General features: G+C 37.8%; 1 protein-coding gene across 1 annotated transcript in view; it reads left to right on the top strand.

The window, feature by feature from the left end:
- chb (CLIP-associating protein) overlaps positions 1–21,383 on the top strand; it is a 1,004,436-nt gene that overhangs the window by 455,259 nt on the left and 527,794 nt on the right. The window contains exon 13 of the mRNA XM_090388867.1: positions 8,727–8,791. Within this exon, the coding sequence (XP_090244993.1) occupies positions 8,727–8,791 (65 nt within the window). The remainder of the gene's footprint in view (positions 1–8,726; positions 8,792–21,383) is intronic.

The raw sequence follows: 21,383 nt of genomic DNA, 5'->3' as shown, positions 1-21,383 counted from the left end.
GACAATGAATGCCTGGAATGAAGTTTCCAAAACCTGCATTAGCAACTGTTTCAAAAAACGTAGAATAATTATTCATGATGGGCAACTAAGTTAAGATATTGATCAAGTTGAAAAGCCTGAAGACATGGGTGAACAGGAGTTTAATGATTGGGTGGACATAGATGGTGATCTACAAGTTACTGCAGCTTTAAAAGATGAAGAAATTGCCTAGTCTGTTACTGATAATTTTGCCAAAGAGTAAAATGAAGATGAACCCGAATGAATTCCAGTTACAAAATGGCAAACTCGTGATGCTATAGCCCTCCTGATTTTTATATTCCATAAAAATCGGAATAATATTCAGATTTTTATGTATCTTTTAATTGGTAAGAAAGTGTAAATTTGTGCTTTATATATCTTTATTTTTATAGCCTCCAGATAATATTTGTCGATTTTCGCTTATTAGAATCACCGTTTATTAGAATCAAAATTCAGTTTTTCAAAAGGGGATCACTATAACCAGCGCTTACTGTAAATATTATTAAAAAAATTAAAGAACTTGCATATTTGGTACTAGTAGTTATTTCGATTTTCATGCATATTTCAAAATTTGTTTCAAATTTGGTGCCTTTGATTGCATGCAAAATTTGAGACTACATATGTTGCTTTCCACAAAATAACAACCATATTGTGAAAATACTGGGTTTCATGTTATTGTCTTTATGCTTTTTACTGTATCTACAAGTAAGGAAAAAAATGCTCCTTATAAAAGGTAAGCTAAATATTTTCAGATCCTCTGTTATCAAGCTGATCCAACAATCTCTGAAGTGCCATCAGTCTCTAAAATATCTCCGCATTATCGTTGATCACACACAAATGGAGCTTTATACTGTAAGATCTTACTAATATAGGGAGTTAGTTTATGGGAAGATTTTTGAGATTTATGTTATTCTTTGGTACGGAAAGGTAATTTTTGACATTTAAGAGATACATATGTGGCATGAATACTGGATTTAGAAATAAGAATTTATAGGTGTGTAAATTTGAATAGCAGTCAAAAAAGGGGTGAACTGAGAGTAAACAAAGACGGTGGCTCCTATTAGAGAAGGAGTGGTCATTGGCCAACAGGTGAGAAAGGTTTATTAGAAGCTGAACAATGGAACAGTGAAATGTGGGTGATTAAGAAGCATTTGATGTTTGTCATCTGGACATAAGTCCCGATGGGCTGGCATTTGTGTCAGAAAAGACCTAGCCACCGTGGCGGACTTTTTGGTAAGTTGACGATATTTCACAAATGTGAAAACACGAAAATAGCTATCTTTGGAGACGATTGGCAGACATAAAAGGTTTATGCTGCCCTGGAAAATAAACAAGAAAATTACTGGAAAAAGGCTTGGTTTGCACATGGGGAAAAGGGTTATGATATTTTTTTTAACAAATAGGAAAGACAGGACGGTTAAGTGAATTCTTTGGATTGGTAGAGAGTCCTGTGGGAGGAGGTTCAAATGACGGAGAAAAGGTTGCTGTCATCAGTGTGAATTTGAAGGAACAGAGGTGGCTGAAAAAGTGTTCGTGGAGAAGAGTAGAGAAAGTAAGTCAGTAAGTGCAGAAATGTAGGGAGAGCAAAAAGGGCCCGAGACAGTAGAGGGGAACATAGCTAAGGGTAGCAAAGAAAAAGGGAAGGCTAAGTATGATAAGCAAAAAGTTATGAAAGCTAAGTGAACCAGGAAAGATGACCTCTTTGAGAAAAATACATCTGAGGGATCCGTAGTAAAGGAAGAGTTGTGTCAAAGCAGGAAGTACCGGAGATCAAGGATGCGAGACCTAAGCAGCCAAGAATTTCGGAAAATTATCTGAAGCAGAGTCAGGAGAAAGCAAATGTAGGAAACCAAAAGGGAAAGCCCTAGATGACAGCCTGAAGAGCCTAAGATGAAAGCCTGAAACCTCCCTGGAGAAGAAGAGAAGAATATCGAAGTAGGTAAGTGATGTGTTAAGTATATTCTATGTTGACGAGAAGGGCTGTTAGTAAAACAGAAGGATAATTAACGAAAGGGGTAGTACTAGAAAGTAAAGTTTGAAAGATAAATTATCTCTCAGGTAGATATACTAATGGCATTATGTTAAAAAGGGATTAGTGTATAATGCAAGGGAAATAAAGGAATAAATAATAGAGAGAAAGAGTCCAGATAAAAAAGATTAAAGAGACAGAGAATAGGTAGGTACTAGGTTAAGAAATGTATTAGTGGGAAAGTGATGGAAATATTGTGTATAGGGGAACATTGAGAGAGTTGTGAATGTATAATGTGTTAGAAGGGAAGTAAAGGGTTTAAAGAAAGATTCTGAACATGTTTTAAATGATAGATAAATAAGGTATATGAGCAAAGCTGAATATAGTGTTTTAATTGATGAAAATTTGTGTTCAAGTAGTTTATTTGAATGATTAGTAACAAGGAGGGAAATTAGGATACTGAAGATTTGTCTACAAGTATATTGTAACAGTGTAGTGAGAATAAAGAGTTGAATGATGAATGTAACATTTTGAATATTATTATTTGAAACAGTATTGTATCAAGGAGTAAAGAAAATTAATGTATAAGTGTTAGGAGTTAATTTGTAAATAAGAGAAAAAGAATGAATCATGTTTTTTTTATATAATTGTCTAAACAGATTAACTAGTGAAGGGAAACTAATGAGAATAATATATGCAAGGTATCTCTGATTTAACTGTGTGTCAAGAATATGTGCTATCTAGTTCAGTTGCATAAAGTGTGTGTGTGGTTCGAAAAAGTTCCTTTCAGTGTATCTATATATCAATAATTAGCTACATAATCATTATTGTATTATATATTTATATATTATTACTAATTATATGTTTATTTCCAGGGTATGGCATTGTAGACCTACACAGTCTATCTTAGCCTTTATAAGTTATTTTGGCCTTATGGCCTGCTGTAAACTGTTATGATTATATACATATTATACTTTTACTTTAGTAACTATATATATATATAGGGTGTCTCAAAAATACACGGCATAACTTCAGGAATGAGTTCCTCATATGTAGACAATAAACATATTTTTTATATCAACATAGTTCCAGAAATGCTTGGTTTCCAAGTTTTGAAGGTCTGTCTATGAAACTTAACTGTTCACATCACCTTATAGTAATTGTTCAAAATGTCCACCTTCTGCCTGAATAGAGGCCTCACATCGACATCTCATGGACTCGCGAAGATGATGCCAAATTCTTGGCATGTTTTGTATTGTCTCACAACCTGCCACAATTTGATTGCGGAGAGTTTCCACATCAGTTACCGGAGTTGAATACACCAATGACTTTAGCATTAGCATTAGCATTAGCATTAGTAGAGGCATTTGATGCAAGAAAGCAAGCTTATGCAGCATCAGCCAAAAAAAAAAAAAAATAATAATAATAATAAATAAATAAAAAATAACCACTTCCACTTCACCCCTCTGTTCGTTCGAAATACCTGTCCAGCTGAGCCTTAAACTTATTTAGGCTATCAACTTCCACGACAAGGGATGGAAGTCTGTTCCACCAACCAACCACCCGCTGGCTAAAGGCAAATTTCCTCACGTCTATCCTACATCTGTCTTTCCTCAGCATTGAGCATGCTCAACCCATTCAAGGCTTTATACACCTCTATCAGATCACCTCGCTGGTGCCTAGTCCCCAGACATTGTAATTTGCAAAACTTAGCCTTTCTTCGTAAAAAATTACGAAGAAAATTACATTCTTTAAATGGCCCCACGAGAAGAAATCTAGTGGGTTTAAATCAGCTGAGTGTGGAGGCCAGGCAGTTGGTCTACCTCTACCTATTCACTGACCAGGAAACCTTCGATTCAGGTAATTGTGGGCTAGGTGGCTGAAATGTGCGGGAGCAACATCATGCATGAAGTGTGCTTGTTGACGAATGATCAGTGCCATGTTGTCCAAGGAATCAGGCATGTTGTTTTCCTGAAAGTTTCTGTACGCCTGCCCTGAGTTTGTTTGGAAGTACATGGGGCCGAAATAACTTATCACCAAAAACACCTGCCCAGATATTGAGGCTGGACCGCTATTGGTGATGTGATGGAAGAATTGCATGTGGGTTTTTCTCAGCCCATACATGTTGATTGTAAAAGTTTTGGATTACGTCTCGTGTGATCTCTGCTTCATCTGTGAATATCACTAAGGCAGGAAAGAGAGGAGTTGTACCACACTGCTGCAAGAACCACTGGCAGAACAATACTCGCGCAGGGTAATCTGCTGGTGACAAGGTTTGTATCTGTTGCAGATGGTAAGGATACAGTTGGTATTTTCGCAACACTCTCCAAATGGTCGCACGTTGAACAGCCAGTTGCATTGCTATTCTGCATGTTCTGATTCCAGGAGTGGCATGCACAACATCCAAAATCTCCTCCTCTACTTCAGGAGTTGTAGATCTTGATTGTCCTCTGTCTGGAAAATGTTTGAAGTTTTCCAGCCCAGAACGAAGATAGAACAAAGATGTTCTATCTTTGTTCTGGGATGTTTGAACCTTTCGTGGTACAAACGACGAGCCTCCATGGCATTGCTGTCCACCAAACCGTACATAAATTGCATATCTGTTGCTCCTGATTTGAGTACATGGTCGGAATGAAAAACCACCAGATTCTGTCAGTAGTTTGTGATGAAGGAAATCACCTGCGGGAGATGAGACATTCCTGTTAATAACTCTGGAACCAAGCATTTCCGGAACTATGTTGATATAAAATATTTTTGTCTACATGTGAGTAACTCATTCCTGAAGTTATGCCATGTATTTTTGAAACAGTGTGTGTGTGTGTGTGTGTGTGTGTGTGTGTGTGTGTGTGTGTGTGTGTGTACAGGGTGTCTCAGAAATATTGGTACAAACATTTAGGATATGTAGGTAACATCTAAAGGAATGTGAATCGCATAGGAACCCATAACCGGAAACGTCAAGGGAAAGTAGTAGCAGAGGCAAAAGAAGCAGAAATGACACAAGACAGTAATTAGTAGCAAACATTTATTTGACATAAAATTAACAATGGAGTAAGAGATGGATGCATTTCATGACGTTACAACAGATGCTCGAAGGTTCCACCATGAGACAGCGATGCATGCGTGACACCGACACAGCATGGATTGCCGGACACGGTCGAACACACCTGGAGTTTCTTTGACTGTAGCAGCAGTGCAGATGAGTCTTGCCACGAGATCCATTCCGTCTCCACAGGCGATTCATACACGATAGATTTGAGGGCCCCCCACAGAAAGAAATCAAGGCTCGATAAATCAGGTGAGCATGGGGGCCAGGCAATGGGTCCACCACAGCCAATCCATCGACACCCAAAACGCCTGTTCAAATGGTCGCGAACACACCTTCCATAATGAGCAGGCTCCCCATCATGTTGAAACCAAATGTTGCGTCTTACATTTGCTGGAACATCGTCAAGTTACCCTGGTAGAACTTGTTCAAGAAAGATACGATATTTAGCGGAGTTCATGTGGGATGGTAACAGGTACGGGCCGACGAAGCAGTCACCGACCATACCTGCCCACACATTTATTGCGAAGCGATGTTGTGCCGCAATGGGGCGCACACTGTGTGGGTTGTCGTGATTCTGCACATGAGCATTGTGCTGATTGAATAAGCCTCATCCATGAACAAAACATAAGCTGGAAAATTCAAGTCTTGAACACTTTCTTGGAGAAACCACTGTGCAAATGACACACATGCAGGATGATCTTGGAGGAGCAGTAACTGAACCCTTTGGAGATGAAGGGGGTGTATGGAATCGTCTTGGCAGACACGCTGTACACTGCAACGAGACACTCATAAGGCAGAGGCAACGGCATGTGTGCTGGTGGTAGGATCATTCTGAATGGCATTCAACACACTTTCTTCCATGGCGGGAGTTTGTGTCGAACGTGGTCTGCCCGCACTGCTCCTGTTACCTCTAAATGACCCATAATCGCACAAGTTTTGATGCACACGTGCAAACAAATGGTGGTCCGGTATATGTCTGTCTGGGAAGTGGTCTTCATAAATTTGTTGAGCGGCTCGTCCATTGCCCTCTGCTAATCCATACACTAGGTGCATGTCTGCCTGCTCACAGTTCGTATATCGATGCATGCTCTTCTTGCGGAGATTACTGCTTGAATGAGTAAAGCAGAAATTTTCCCTTTTGCGAACTGATGTACAGCGCTGTCTACTGACTTACGATTACGTTTCCGGTTATGGGGGTTCCTATGCGATTCACATTCCTCTAGATGTTACCTACCTTCCCTAAACTTTTGTACCAATGTTTTTGAGACACCATGTATATATATATAAGTTTAATTTTTTTCCCCCATTTTGAGTGTTGTTATTCTGAGTAAACACACTCCTGGCTAGCTTAATTAAAATTTGCTCTCTCACAATTTTGTGAGCAAACTTGGAAATTAAAAAAAGAAAAAAAAAAAAATTAGCCTCATGATCCTGAGAATCTTCCTTGAGATTTACAGTGTATAACAGTCACTTGGCAATAAGTGGGCCTTGTAAGGCGCGAGGGTTCCTAAAAATTTAAATAAGAGCATTCGTTTCCCATGTAATGTGATAAAAGGAAGTAATAATATATAATAAAGAAAAGTATAAAACCCCACAATACAGCATTACTAGTTCCAGTTACCAAAACAGGTAATCAGACCCCTTCAGGGAAGAGCTCTGAAGCTCATGTATAAGGTTAGTTTTCGTCCATTTCATTTCTTATTGGGGCTCTGGTCTCATTTTGCAGAGAAGATAAAGTAACAATTACAGACAAATGTAGTTAAATCCAGTCTTTTTCCTTAGAATGACTAGGGCTTGCTGTACAACCCTCCATTGTATCCCAATAAGTTATCACTGGTTTGCTACCCCTGGACTTACATATCATCTTCCTTGGACTGACACACAACTTCAACATCAACCAGTGAAATTTATAGCACTCACTACCATGCCCGATCGGGAAATCAAGACAAAAGAAGTGGCTATGGGTTGAAGTACATGAACTTTGGAAAACTCAATGGACTGTTAATAATAAAGAGATCACCTGAAACTTTATTCCTGAGATAAGCTTCCTCACTTCCAGAACCCTGACTTGGCTGACCCTAACTGGGAAAATACCTGCATTATAATTGGCCATGGTTCAATTACGGCTAAGTTGAAGTATTTGGGACTGGATTATGATGATAAGTGTTTTTGCAGTAAGTCAGAGGATTGGATCCATCTCAAGGAGAACTGCAATATTACATTTATCTCAGAAATGAAACAAATGGCTACTGTCTACTTCTCTTACTTCACTTGAGCCTTGCCACAACCTCATCAAAAGTAAAGGTGTTCACTGCTGGCTGCTGCTGCTACTACTGCTCATCGATAAACTCACCTGCTAGGACTGTACCCTGGACTAGATTGCTCACAAATAGCTGGGTCTTTTATCCAGCCCTTGCTAACCCCTTTCTGCACTAGGATTGTGGAGTAAACTTGGCTACTCCCTGCCCATCCCCCTTTTTTTAAGCTAACTGCCCTATTGTTTTCCTCACTTGTATCAGCCCTTCTATAGAGTTCTCTACCCACTAGTGGTTTTACACTGCTGCTCACCTGTGGCTACTCCTCCTTTCCTTCCCGATTATATCCAACTCTCTTCCTCCCTCATTTCTTTTCCTGGGCTCTGTCCCCCTCTTTTTAATTTGCTGGAGGGAAGACAGTGCGCGATGTCCTTCCTGCTGTCCTGGCCCAACTGCTAATGTCATGAACAGATTCTGGGAGGTGCCTTCCTTGGGGATTGCGCTTCCCAGTAATTTAGTGGCGAGATGAACAACATAAACAGTAGACCTACACATAACTCACGGTACCCAACAACTCACACTCATCTGGCTTTGCAGAGCCTTGCATCTTCCAGTGTCACCAAGTCCTGTTTTATGTAAAATTACTGGCACAACCTGGCAAACAATACTACATGTAGTATTGTCTTTATGCTGTGAACACAAATCTTACAAACGCGAGGATAAGACAGCAGATGTTTGTTGACCTAGTGGTTGGGGAAAAGCAAGTAACCTAAAACTTTAAACAAACACAGTGTCAGGCTTTTCAGGTACCATGCCATTCTTCAGGCAAAATTCAGATAGTTGCAGAAATGGTGGCAGGGACCTGACAGGTTCTTGTGCCCAATTTCTGTATGACAGCTATAAGAAAATAATTTCAAAAACTATTGAAGTAAAACTGTGATTGAATTTAGAAAGGGGGAAAAAAAAATTTCAAAATTTTAATAACTGTTTACTGGTTTACATGGGAATGTTACTTTCGAGGGATATCTGTGAAGTGCCCCACCACTATTGCTGTATAAAACAACAACAAAAAAAAAAAAAAATCACCATGCCTGTTTAGGCAATGTAATGTACTCTGTACATATTGTACAACACTAGACTTTTGAATGTTTTCCAAAGTGAGGATTTCCTTGTAATGTGTTAATGTTTTTTATTTTTCTTTAGTGAGTCAGTTGCATTGTGTAGAACTTGAAGTATTTGAAATAATGGAATGGGTGTCTAATCCTAGTTTATTAATTGCATATTATTTAAATCTTATATCTGATTTGTTCCCATTTTGTGATACTTAGTGTTTATACGTGGTTGTTTATTCTGCTTGTGTGTATAATCTGAAATAGTTAAAATGTAACTGCAACACAAGCATCATTTTTGATATAAATTCCAGAATGTTTTTTGTTAGGTAATGCAGGTGCTGCAGATGAAGAAATGTTTATCAATGCCTTTGAAGATGTGCCTAGAATTCAGGTGAATAGCATACCACACTTCAGTTCCTATATAATAACTAACATGATATTAAATTTACAGTAATTATTATTGTTAAATAAATTTAACCAACTTCCTGTTAAAAACAAGCAATATTTAATAATGATACACTTTCTCATTATCATTGTTATTTTCTGATTCAAGAAGTGGTTGTGAATTACACACTGGTTTTCATCTATAAATAATCCAAAAATCAATGGTAATCTTTTAAATACTAAACTTAATTAAAAAATGGAAGCAGCCACAAAACATATAAAACAGGTGTTTTCAGTTGCCAGTTCCATCAATTCCATTAGTAAAAAAAATTAATATGCAATGTGATATCATTAGAACATATGGCAAATGCCCTTATGTATTAATGGTAAATATTATAAAATCGTCAGTCATGAGATCAATGAATGTAAGCATATGTTGACTGTCTGAAGAAACATTTCATGGAGAAATTAATGATCTGTGAGTGGCTGAAATGAACATTACAAGCAGTTGTTCATGCAAATTTGCAGTGGTGTCTGTATGTTCATAAGTGATATTAAAAACAGAATTCAAAATGAGAAGCCTGTAAGGAATTAATCTTGGAAGCTAACAGGCTTTTCATACCAACTAAGAAATACCATTCAAGATTTAGACCTAAATCAATGTCAGATGAACTAATGAGGCTTGTGGCAGAGAATAAAAATGCATGGGATGCATATCCCATATAAATAGATGCATGTATATGCATATCAGGATATAAATGGATGCATATATATGCATATCAAGTGACACGGAAGCCTAAGGCAGATATAAACTAGTCTGCAATCAAGTCACAAAGGAAGTTAGGAAAGCAAAGGCTAATAACGAGAAATCGTTGGCAAAGGATGCAAAGAAAAACAACAGACTTCTTGACTTGTGTAAACTCTAGAATGAAGGGGGATGAATCAAATTGTTCCACTTGATGTTGTTGGTTTGAATAATGAACCTATTCAGATAGCTGACAAACTGATTGAGTATTTTGCATCTACATTCACACATGAGGAATTTTGTAATGAAGGGGAGTGGGGACAGAATTTTACTAAACTTTAACAGGGAACTAAATGATTTTGTAATAACGGAGAGTATGGTGGAGGATAAATTGTCGAAGTTAAACCTAAAAACGGCACTTGGGGTGGATGGGATCTATCCAGTTATATTGAAGAGGCAGCGAGAGAAGTAAGCAAACCCTTAGCCATAATTATGAGAGCATCCTTAGATTCAGGGGGTTCCCCATGGACTAGAGATGTGCAAATGTATTCCCAATTCATAAAAGAGGTTCAAAGGGTGACACAATAATTATAGACCTGTTAGTTTAACTTATGTACTGGGGGAAATAATGGATTCACTGGTTACAGAAGTGATGCTGGATCTCCTAGACAAGACTGCAGTAATAGTTCAGACACAGCATGGGTTTGTTAAGGGGAACTCTTGTCTGACCAATTAGATTGGATACTATGATCTGGTCACAAAGGAACTGGATGGAAAAAAAAAATTGATTTCATATACTTGGATTTCAGGAAAGCTATTGACACTGTTGCACGTGGAAAACTGCTATGTAAATTGGAGCGGTATGGCATTAGGGTCAAGTTGCTGCAATGGATAAAGGGATGGTTGAGTGGGAGACAGCAGAGAGTGATAATAAATGGACACTGCTCTGTGTGGATTAATGTTATTAGTGGATTCCCCCAATGTTCGGTACTGGGTCCTTCCCATGGCAAACTTGGTTTCCCCGTGCAATATTCAGGCAATAGATTTATGACAACTTAAACATAAAGCCTCTGCAACAGATCATCAACAAGTCTGGAATCATGTTCCTTGCCAAGTTGATAATTTCTGCAATTGATTTACCAAATATAGCCTGTATAATAATTGTAGCTCCCAACAGAGAAAAATCTAGAAACCATCAGCCCGGGTGCCGAGCATTTCCATGGCCAAGCATTACTTATGCGATTTAAGGGTTTTCTCTCCTACAACTCCTTGGTTTTCTCTCTGCTTATTACATTTTTCTGTTAAGTAGCCCACTATCTTAAAAGTTCTAGGAAGTGAGCTCAGAAAAAAAAAGGCACCCTTTTCTTTAATTTTTAGATTTACTAATTTTACTAATCCCCTTGCTTGGCCACCCCATCGTGGGGCCAGTAACCTGGGTGGTAAAGATAAAAACCCAGGTCCAAAAGGGGAGCCATCATGGGTACAAATAATTATCCACCTGTAGAGCTTTCGAGCTGAAGATCAGAACCTTCTGATGTAGACCACAACTCCAATCAACCCAAAAGTCTTTGAAGGGAAGCACAGTGTCATAATGATATACCAAATTTCCTGGTGATAAATTCTCTATCCACTCAACCTGTGGGCAAGTTATCACCATTCTTGATTCAAAAATATTTGGAATCAAAAATGGTGAAGTTTGGAATGTTGAAATTTGATCTCTTGCGAATGACAGTCATAATTTCAAACAGGGATCTTCAAATAATTTTTTCAACATAACAGAGTTCTCTTGAGAAAGAAAATATGAATGAAGCCCATCAAACGTGCTTAAAATTCTGTAAATTGATATGTGTAAGGACAAAAAATCTTGTATTTCCATGTTCTAATAATTTTGCTTAATTGTCTCTTGCAAATAATCTGGAGACCTGATTGAAACAGCCACCCCAAAACATTCTGAGCGGCTGTTTAAATACATCATTTGGTGGGCTGATAGTATCAATTACTCTGCACAAAACCTTAAATTCATTAAATGGTGTCATCAGTGAGTGGGACCTAATTACATCTTCAAAGAACTCAGTAGTCAAAGTAACAAATAGGAAACTAATCACAAGTATAAAAGATGGACATCTAACTCCAATTAGATCCATCATTTTAACATTCATTACTCCATACTTACCATTCTTAATTAAAGCTTGCTAATTGTTGGATTTGACCTTGCATTCCAAATCCCGTTCATTGCTTCAATTGCCAGAAATGGTTGATTCCCAGCAGGCCTATCAAGATGATGCCATCTGTCGCATCTGCAGATCTAAGGACCATACTCAAGCTGATTGCTCAGTCACAATCCCTGCAAGTCCAAACTGCAAAGGAAATCACCCAACCTTTTCCAAAGCTTGTGAGTTATGGATAACAGGAAAAAAATATTCAAAAATAGAAAATAAAGTTGTTTCCTGGGGTTGTTGTTTTCTACAAGTAAAGTAGACTACAGTGGTACCATAACAGCAAATTCTAAATGGGGAGCATTCAAAGAAGTAATTGTAGACGCTACAAGGCTTTTCATATTGATTAAGAAACATGGTTCCAACCTTAGACCTCCTGAATGGATGTCAGATGAATTGATTAGAATTGGGGCAGAGAAGAAAAATGCATGCAATGCATATTGGTGATACAGAAGCTTATGGTAGATATAAACAAGTCTGCAGTCAATTAAAAATAGGTCAGGCAAGCCAAGGCAGATTACTAGAAATCTTTGCAAAGAATGCCAAGAAAAGAACCAAGGACTTCTATGCTTATATTAATAGTAGAAGGAAAGGGCTGAATTGTATTGGTCTGCTTGATGTTGATGATTTAACTATTTATGATCCCACTCAGGTTGCTAACAGGCTGAATAGGTATTTTGCATCTACATTCACACATGGGGAATTCTTTAGGGAGGGGGATGCCAGATGTTTATCAAACTTTGACATGGAGCTAAAGGATTTTGTGATAACTGAGAGGAAAGTTGAAGAGATGGTTTAATTTAAACATAAAAAACAGTCCACTGGGATCTATCCAGTTATATAAGGGAGTCTGCAAAGGAGGTAAGTAAACCCCTTAGCCATAATTATGATACATTTTTGGATTAAGTGGAGGTCCTTGTTTACTGGAGATGTGCAAATGTATCCCTAATTCACAAATGGGGGGGGTCAAAGGGTGACATTGGTAATTACATACCTGTTAGCTTAACTTCTGTTCTAGTGAAAATAATGAAGTCGTCCGTTAAATAAGTAATGTAGGACCATCTAGCCAGGTGAGTTACAGTTATACTTCAGTCACAGCATGAGTTTGTTAAGGAGAGATCCTATCTGACCAATTTGGGATACTGTGATGCAGTGACAAAGGAACTAGATGCAAAAAAATGATTTTGATATCATATACATTTGTAGCCGAGTGGTCAGGAGCGGGAGTGCTGTAGCACATGCACTTTGAGTGGTTCAAACCCCTGAGTGCTCTTTGTGGTTCAAACCCCTGACTGCAAAATATGGTTGATCTGCCAACCTACACTGGACCAGCATTGCAGATTATCCTTATCCATTTCCTTCATCATGAATCATTGAGGAGGCTTCCATCCTGCAGTGGATTGATAATCATTAAAATTTTTTTTTTTTTTTTTTTAACTTGAATTTCAAGACATCTTTTGGTACTATTGCTCATAAAAGACTGCTGTACAGATTGGAGCTGTGTGGCATTAAGGTAAAGTTATTGCTGTGGATAAAGGGATGGTTGAGTGGGAGAAGACAAGAGAGTGGTTATCAGTGGATGCTGCTCTTCATGAACTAATGTTATTAGGGGAGTCCCAATAACATTGTTGTTTTTTGTATTTATTAATGAGAGTATATCAGGCTTACCGTTTAAGTTTCTAGATAATACAAAAGTTGTCAGGGTTCATAACATTAATGAAGGTATCCTCTTCCAACAATATCTAAAAAGGCAGATGGGCTGAGCAATGGCAATTGAAGTTTAACATTGACAAATGCAGTGTACTGTGTATGGTTATCAGTAATCCCAGATTGATGTTGTCAATGTTAAATTGAAGTTGAACATTGACAAATGTAGGGTACTTTTTTTTTTTTTTTATGAAAACCCCAAACACGAAAGGTATTAAAACCTATAGTACTTAGTACCGTGCATGGGTTGAAGGAGAAGTATGGGGGGAGAGGGGTGCCAGAAACTTTGCTCTAGAGACTAAACATGAGTTTCACCACTTCAGGACTCCAATAAGCAAAGTGGTGGTATTTCACCGGTTGATGAAAGTCATCTGCCACCTACAAACTGTGTATGGTTAGCAGTAATCCCAGATTGATATAAGAACTGTGTGGTACTATACCCAGGATAGTGGAAAATGAAAAGGACCTGGGGTAATTATGCAGTCTGATTTGAAGAATTCTGAGTAGTGCCAACAGGATACCAGGATAGCTCATGGAGTTTTGTCAATGACGTACAGGAATTTTTGCTAGCAGTGATAAGGTGTGAGTATACCACTGTATAAGACAATAGTCAGGCCACATCTTGAGTACTATATATAGGTCTAGAGGACTCATTAGAAAGAATGCTGAGCTGATGCAATGGTTACAGAGAAGTGCAACAAATCTGTTAGGGGTGATTTTACCAAGAAAGGCTTCATTTCTGTGATTTGCAGCCTATGGAGACGAGACTCCTTCAGGTGATCTGATTGAAATGTTTAAGGCTTTGAATGGCTTGAGCAAAGTCAATGCTAAGATTATGTATGAGGGGACATAAATTCAAATCGAGGAATGGTGGTTTTAGAACAGATGTGTAGAATTTTTGCCTTCAGCCAAAGGGTAGTTGTTTTGCTGGAACAAGCTTCTATCCATTGTTGTGGAAATGGATAGTTTGAATAAATTCAAGGATGAACTAGACAAACTATTGGAGGGATGGATAGGTAAAATGGGTAGTGTTTTTTTTTTTTTTTTTTTGCTAATGTTATATAAGTTTGCTTGCTTATATCATTTGCCACTATTAATGCTAATACTTCCTTGTATGCTTCCCATTTAGAATGTGCTGCTGGTAATATCATCACCTTGTCCCACTGAATAGATTTTTAAATCTGTCTGAGATCATTTTTGTCCTCTTTACAAAAGCAAAAGTCTTTTCCTTTGCTGCAGTAAATCCCACATCAGTATAGCACGATCAGTGCTGTCTGTTGATTCTTTTATCTACAGATTCTTGATGCTAGAAGAGTCACTGTTGATAATGACCTGATCAAAGTATTGCTTTTGCTCATTGCCTCTTTAACATGGAACATGGTAGTGTAGAAAGTGTCACCTGATAAATCTACAAAAATCTTGCTACTGTTGTGAATGGCCAACCCACAAGTTCTGGTTAATATCTGGGAAGTTAAAATCCCCCATTATAAGACATTTTTATGTGCTGCTCCATTATTTTTCTCTATAGTTCTTCATTATATTCATCACAGTCATTAGGCCTAGAAATCACCTTTAGTTGCTTTCCCAGTACCAATGTCACACCAGACTGACTCAATAATGTAGCATACTCTACCTCTGTTGACTGGTTGCACTGTTTGACTGTGTGCTTTTTAATTGAAACATTCTTTCTCCCTCTTGTCTTTCTTTGCCCATTGTACTTCCCCATATTCAAATTTTGCATACTTCCCCATATTCAGTTTCAAATTTTGCAGGTTATTGTTGAAAATTTTGCAATAATGACACTGTTGTTATTATTGTTGTTATTATTATTATAATTAGTAGTAGTGGTGGTGGTGACATATGATGCAAGACAGCAGGCTTGTAAAGCAACAGAAATAAAAAAAAAAAAAAACTTCCCACATCTTCTGTTCATCCCTTCCAGTAATTGTAATTTGTATGGTTCTCTCCTGAATTTATTAAAACTACTCACATCCACAACGACAGATGGAAGTTGGTTTAAACAATCAACCACCTGCTTGCTGAAGACAAACCTCCACACCTATCCTGCAACCATCCTTCCTCAATTTGAATTTATTCCCCCTCGTGTAGTCTGAGCAAGAGAAAGAAAGAAAGAATGCCATCAGCATCAAGCTTGCTCATTCTGTTCAAAGCCTTATACATCTCAATCATATCACTTCAGAGGTGCCTAGTCTTCACATGCTACAGTTTTCAGAACTGAAGCCTTTCTTGGTAAGTGCACTCCATTTTTTTATTTTGTTAGTTGTTGGCACATCGGGTTCTGTGGCCATAATGCACCTCCCAAAGTTTTTGCATTTTTCTCTGATCCAACCCCGAGGTGGGATTCAAACCAGTGACCTTTGAGCATCCCTTTGTTCCCCTCCCCGATCTTGTTGCCATTCTCTTTGCCCATTCCAGCAGATCCACATCCTTCCTAAAATGAGGAGGCCTCCAGACCTGTATGCAGTACTCAAAATGAGACCTAACCACTGCCTTCTACAAAATCTTAATCACCACCATCTTGTCACTGCTAGCATATCTCCTGTATGTCATTGACAAAAACCTGTGAACTAGATCTACCTTCATCGACATTATTAATAAATATAGTAAACAACAGTGGCCCAGTACAGAACCCTGGTGGAATTCACTAATAACATTAGTCCATGAAAAGTAGCATCTATTAATAACCAACGTCTGTCTTCTCCCACTCAACCATTCCTTTATCCAGAGCAATACACTCTCTGCATTGCTCAGAGAACTTCATATCTGAATACACAAAAACCCCTAGGTCTTTTCCATTTCCCACTTCCCTGAATGTAGTATCACATGTGGGTATGTTAATCTGCAGTTATTGCTACCCACATGCAGTGCCCCTCCTCAATCCTTGATTTTGTCAATGTTGAACTTCAACTGCGATTTTTCGACAGCCATTGTATAATTTATTTATTTTTTTTAGATCTTATCACAGTAGGCTGATTAAATCATTAACTTCCCTGCCATATCATCTCTTTGCATTATCTGCAAATTTATACATTAAGGGACATATACCTTAATCGATATCATTAATAAATATAAAAAACATCAATGGGAACCCTGGAAACATCAATTTAACAAGCTGAACCCTGGTTAAATCCACTGATAACATTAGTCCATGTACAGTATTATGAATAGTATTAATAACCACTCTGGTTTCTTCCACTCAATCATCCCTTTATGTAGAGCAGTAACTTCCTTTTAATGCCACAAAGCTCCAGTTTGTACGCGAATCTTTTATGTGCAAAAATATCAAAAGCTTTATTGAAATCCAAGTATATAACATCAGGATTCTTTTTTGCATCCAATTCCTTTGTTATTACAGAATAGTAACAAATTAGATTGGTCAGGTAAGATCTGTGGAACTGTAGAGGATACAACAGCAGTTTTGAGATATGATATTTGGACCTCTCTTCTTCAGTATAATTATTCTCCCTTCTGTTTGAAGGAAAAAAAGACTTGATGTTTCGTTTTCACAATTCACTCACAAATTTGTAATCTATAGGAAAAGTTAGTTTTGGTGGAATCGCCATATTGATAAGGTACATCATTCTTTCCAAATTAATGCAATTACAGACAAACTTAAAAACTGTTGTGGCTACTTTTATAACCTTCCAGCGGAATCTTTATATTTACCTCCTTATCAAGAAATCTTCTGTCAACCTGGCATACTCACACTTTGCTTTGTGAAAAATTAGATAGACATTAGCATTCCTTATATGGGGAAGTCCATTCACTTACCGTATTTCCCCATGTATAAGACGCACCCTTTTTCAAAAAATTTGTTGTCTAAAAACTGTGCATTTTATACAGTGGTTGTAGTTTTTTTTTTACTTTCATTTCCCGTTTTTTCGTTCTTGTCTTTGCGCTCATTGTTTCGCACTTGTCACCTATATATTAGGTTACGTTTTGCCACGTTCTGCCCAGAAATGATTTTCGTACAGTGCTGAATTCAAGTTAAAAGTGATCCAGTTTGCAAAAGTGAATGGAAATCGTGCTGGTGAACGTAAGTTTGGTGCTCCTCCAACTGAGAAAACAATCCGAGACTGGCTACGGGAAGAAGAAACCCTACTGAAAACGCCACGGCAGAAGAAGGCCATGAGAGGTAAGTCAGCAAAATGGCCTGATTTAGAGAGGGAATTGAAGATATGGATTGAAGACCAAAGGGCAATTGGAATTCCTGTGTCCACAAAGGTGGTTCAGCATGAGGCAAGAAGAATTGCTGATGAAAAAGAAGTTACTGGTTTCAAAGGAGGACGCAATTGGTGCTTCAGGTTCATGAAACAGAATGGACTAAGCATGCGTACAGGCACCAGACTTGCCGAAAAGATGCCTGAAAGCTATGAGCAGAAGGTCCTTGAATTTCATTGTTTTGTCATTCAATGTCAGAAGCCACATCAGTTTAAGTTGGGACAGATTGCAATTATGGACGAAGTCCCCCTTCAATTTGATGTCCTAAGTAACAGAACTGTTGATAAGAAGGGGGTGAAAACTAACTGTGAAGGCAAATGGACATGAAAAGAGCCATTATACAGTTGTTCTAGCTTGTTGTGCCAACGGAACCAAGCTGCTTCCTATGCTGATTTTCAAACGCAAAACAATGCCAAAAGAAGACATTCCTCAAGGAGTGATAGGTCTTTTCTCACAAGTTGTGATAGTGGCTTCCACTGCAATTTTAATACCACTTCTCTGTAAATATAGCAAAACTTACCAGGCTTATTTTGGCAAGAATGTGGCATTTCCTGTACTGTTGAGGTACATGCACACAAGAATACAATTAAGAAATTGTAGATTTTATTTCTAATTTAAACACAGTTCACAATGTACACTTATGTACACAACTCTTCACTAAAACACTTGTTCACTTTGTTCACCACTAGCTCTCTGAAAAACATACACTTTTTCAAATATAAAAATGCTTGATTATGTGGTGGAACCCACTCGTATATGTTCTGGTAGCGAAGTTTCCACTGTTTCTAAAGAATTACATTCAAAGTTCTAGAATCTTCCAGAACCATTCCTACCTTTCTTCTGCACATTACAATATGCTAGAACAGTAGGGCGCAGACTATGGGGCATGACCCCCAGAGGGGTCACGGAAAATATTAAAGAGGGTCACAGCAGTTTTTAAATAAAATTAGTTTTTGTGACATGAAAGACAAAAAAAAAAAAAAAAAAACCTGTTGTTAAAATTACTTTTTCAATACTGTAGGTGTAGAGACCTTACTACTTGAACAAAGTCTGAGATACAAATGAACCCTGTTGCTACTCTGTTTTGTAGGGTGGTTTCATGTGTGATGCAGGTGGCTTTCTTACTTATTGCCTTGTGGATAATATGGCTTAATTTGCTTACTGGCTATGGATACACAGAAAGCAGCTGACTAGTGTGGCTTCTCAGTATGTATTAATACTTCTCAGTACTACTCAGTTGCTGAACCGTAATCCCTCTAGCTCTTAATTTGTGTTTCCTACAGCAAAAATTTTTCGAAATTGCCTAAAGGCGAGAAATGTGAATATGCGGTGGCAGTAAATAGCAAGTCTGTTGCACACACTCTATTCTGCTTCGTAATTCGATGCTTTCACGTAAACTTGAATGTGCTTTTCATTATTCTGCTACTTTTTATATTATCGTTTTTAAGAAGAAAAACAATATACATTTTTATATATTTTACCACGGACAATTGAGTAATCAGAACAAAGCAGTCGGAGTGTGACGATAATGTTGCTACAGATACATCAGAAACTGAAAGGGTAAGAAATGTATCATGTGAAAAATTTGGACACTAACATTATTCCAAGTGTAGTGCAACCACCAATTTCTAGTAGAGAGCCATCATATTCCAAATCAAAAAGAATTGAAAATATAAAGAAGAATTTATGAAGTACGGCTTTACTTACAGTGTTGTTATTGATGAGGAACGTCCTCATCAATAACAACGTCCTGCGTGCGTAATATGTTACAAAAAACTGGCCTAATGAAAGCATGAAACCTATTAAATTAAAAAGACGCTTGCATATGAAACATCCAGAGATGTTTTGTATGCAAGAAAAAAAAAAAAAAACTTAATTCTTGTTCCAAAGACATGTTGGTAGGTGCTGCAGAAGTTTTTCCATTATGTACAACTTCATCCACACTACCGCTAGCTTGCAGCGTCTTCACAACTGAATTGTATGTCATTAAGTTAGCTCTTATTAAGATTATTGAGCTTTCTATCTCATCTGTCATAATTTATACAGACTCCCTGAGTGCTGTCTCTGCCATAAGGAAGAATTTCTCCTCTTCCCATCCTACATTTGATACAGATTCATTCCCAGTTATTTTCTTGCAGTATGTCCAGTCAGTTTTTGCTGAATCCCTGGCCAGTCAGGCGTTCCCAGAAATGAAACTGCTGACTTTGCCACTAAACGTCCTCAACCCGCTCTCTCACAACATCCTCAGGTTCCTTACTCTGACTGTAAGTCTGTCATATGCAAAGCGTATTACAATAAATGGTCACAGACCTGGAAAAGTGACACCAACAATAAACTTTACCAGATAAAAGAAGATCCAAAGCTCTGGCTGTCTGGCTTCCGATGAAACAGATGAGAGGAAGTGGTACTGGCAAGACCCAGAATTGGAAACACTCATCACACTTGTCTCTTTCTATTACTGAGAGAAAACCCACCAGAGTGCTCATCCTGTCAGACGCAACTTACAGTTCGTCATTTTCTGGTCGATTGTCCTTTACATTCAATCATCCAGTCAAACACTTTTCAATCTCCACGTGGAATATATCACCTGATTTATCTCACTTCTTAGGAAATGAAGCAAATATGGAAGTACTTTTATTATATCTAAAACATATTGGCTTGTACAGAAGCATATAATTTAACCTCTAACAATATGCTTTTTGTGAATTAACTATGAACAGACACAACTTGGCCTTAGTAGTCTTTGTTTCATTAAACTGAATAATAATAATAACAACAAAAGACATGCCGGCACCATACAAGGTCTGAATTTCATGAAGAAACACTGCAGTTCCTTGTAAAGCTTTTAGAGCTTTGTTGGAAGTTTCATATTTAATAGGAAAAAATTTGAAATCACATACTATTGTTGAATCCCTTGTTCTCCCTGCTGCAATAAAAATTATTTCAATTATGCATGGACAAAAAGTACAGCAACGATTTTAATACCATTTCTCTATCCAGAGACAGTTATTGCGAACAACATAAAATTCAATTTATTAAATTGAGTGAGTGAAAGCCCAATTTTTGCAATACAGTTAGATGAATTCACAGATATTTAAAATCTTACTCAACTTATTGTATATGTCAGATACTGCTGTGAGGGAGATTTTTTGCAGAATTTTCTATTTTGCAAACTTTAGAAGGAAGAACGATGGGCGAGATTTTTGATGTTATAAATATTTTCTTTCAAACAAATATTGTCTAAAGTGGAACAACTGCTTTGCGATTTGTACTGATGGTGCGGCTGCATTAACAGGATAAAATAAAGGAAATTGCTCCAAATATAGTTTTGAATCATTGCATTATACAGTGCATTAGCATTAGTAGAGGCATATAATGCAAGAAAGCAAGCTTATGCAGCATTACCACAAAAAAAAAAAAAAAAAAATGCTCCCATGTCACCCCTCCATTCGTTCCAAATACCTGTCCAGCTCAGCCTTAAATTTATTTAGGCTCTCAACTTCCACAACAAGGGATGGAAGTCTGTTCACCAGCCAACTACCTGCTGGCAAGAGGAAGAATCCCATCAGCATTGAGCATGTTCAAACCAATCAAGGCATTATACACCTCAGTCAGATCACCTCACAGGTGCCTAGTTTCCAGACACTGTAATTTGCAAAATATAAGCCTTTCTTCGTAAGAGCAACCCT

This window comes from Mastigoproctus giganteus, chromosome 14 (genome assembly GCF_048544385.1).
Source record: "Mastigoproctus giganteus isolate SK-2022 chromosome 14, ASM4854438v1, whole genome shotgun sequence".
NCBI classification, from domain to species: Eukaryota; Metazoa; Arthropoda; class Arachnida; order Uropygi; family Thelyphonidae; genus Mastigoproctus; species Mastigoproctus giganteus.
The sequence above is the reverse complement of the archived record's forward strand: the minus strand, read 5'-3'. Positions and strand labels throughout refer to the sequence as shown.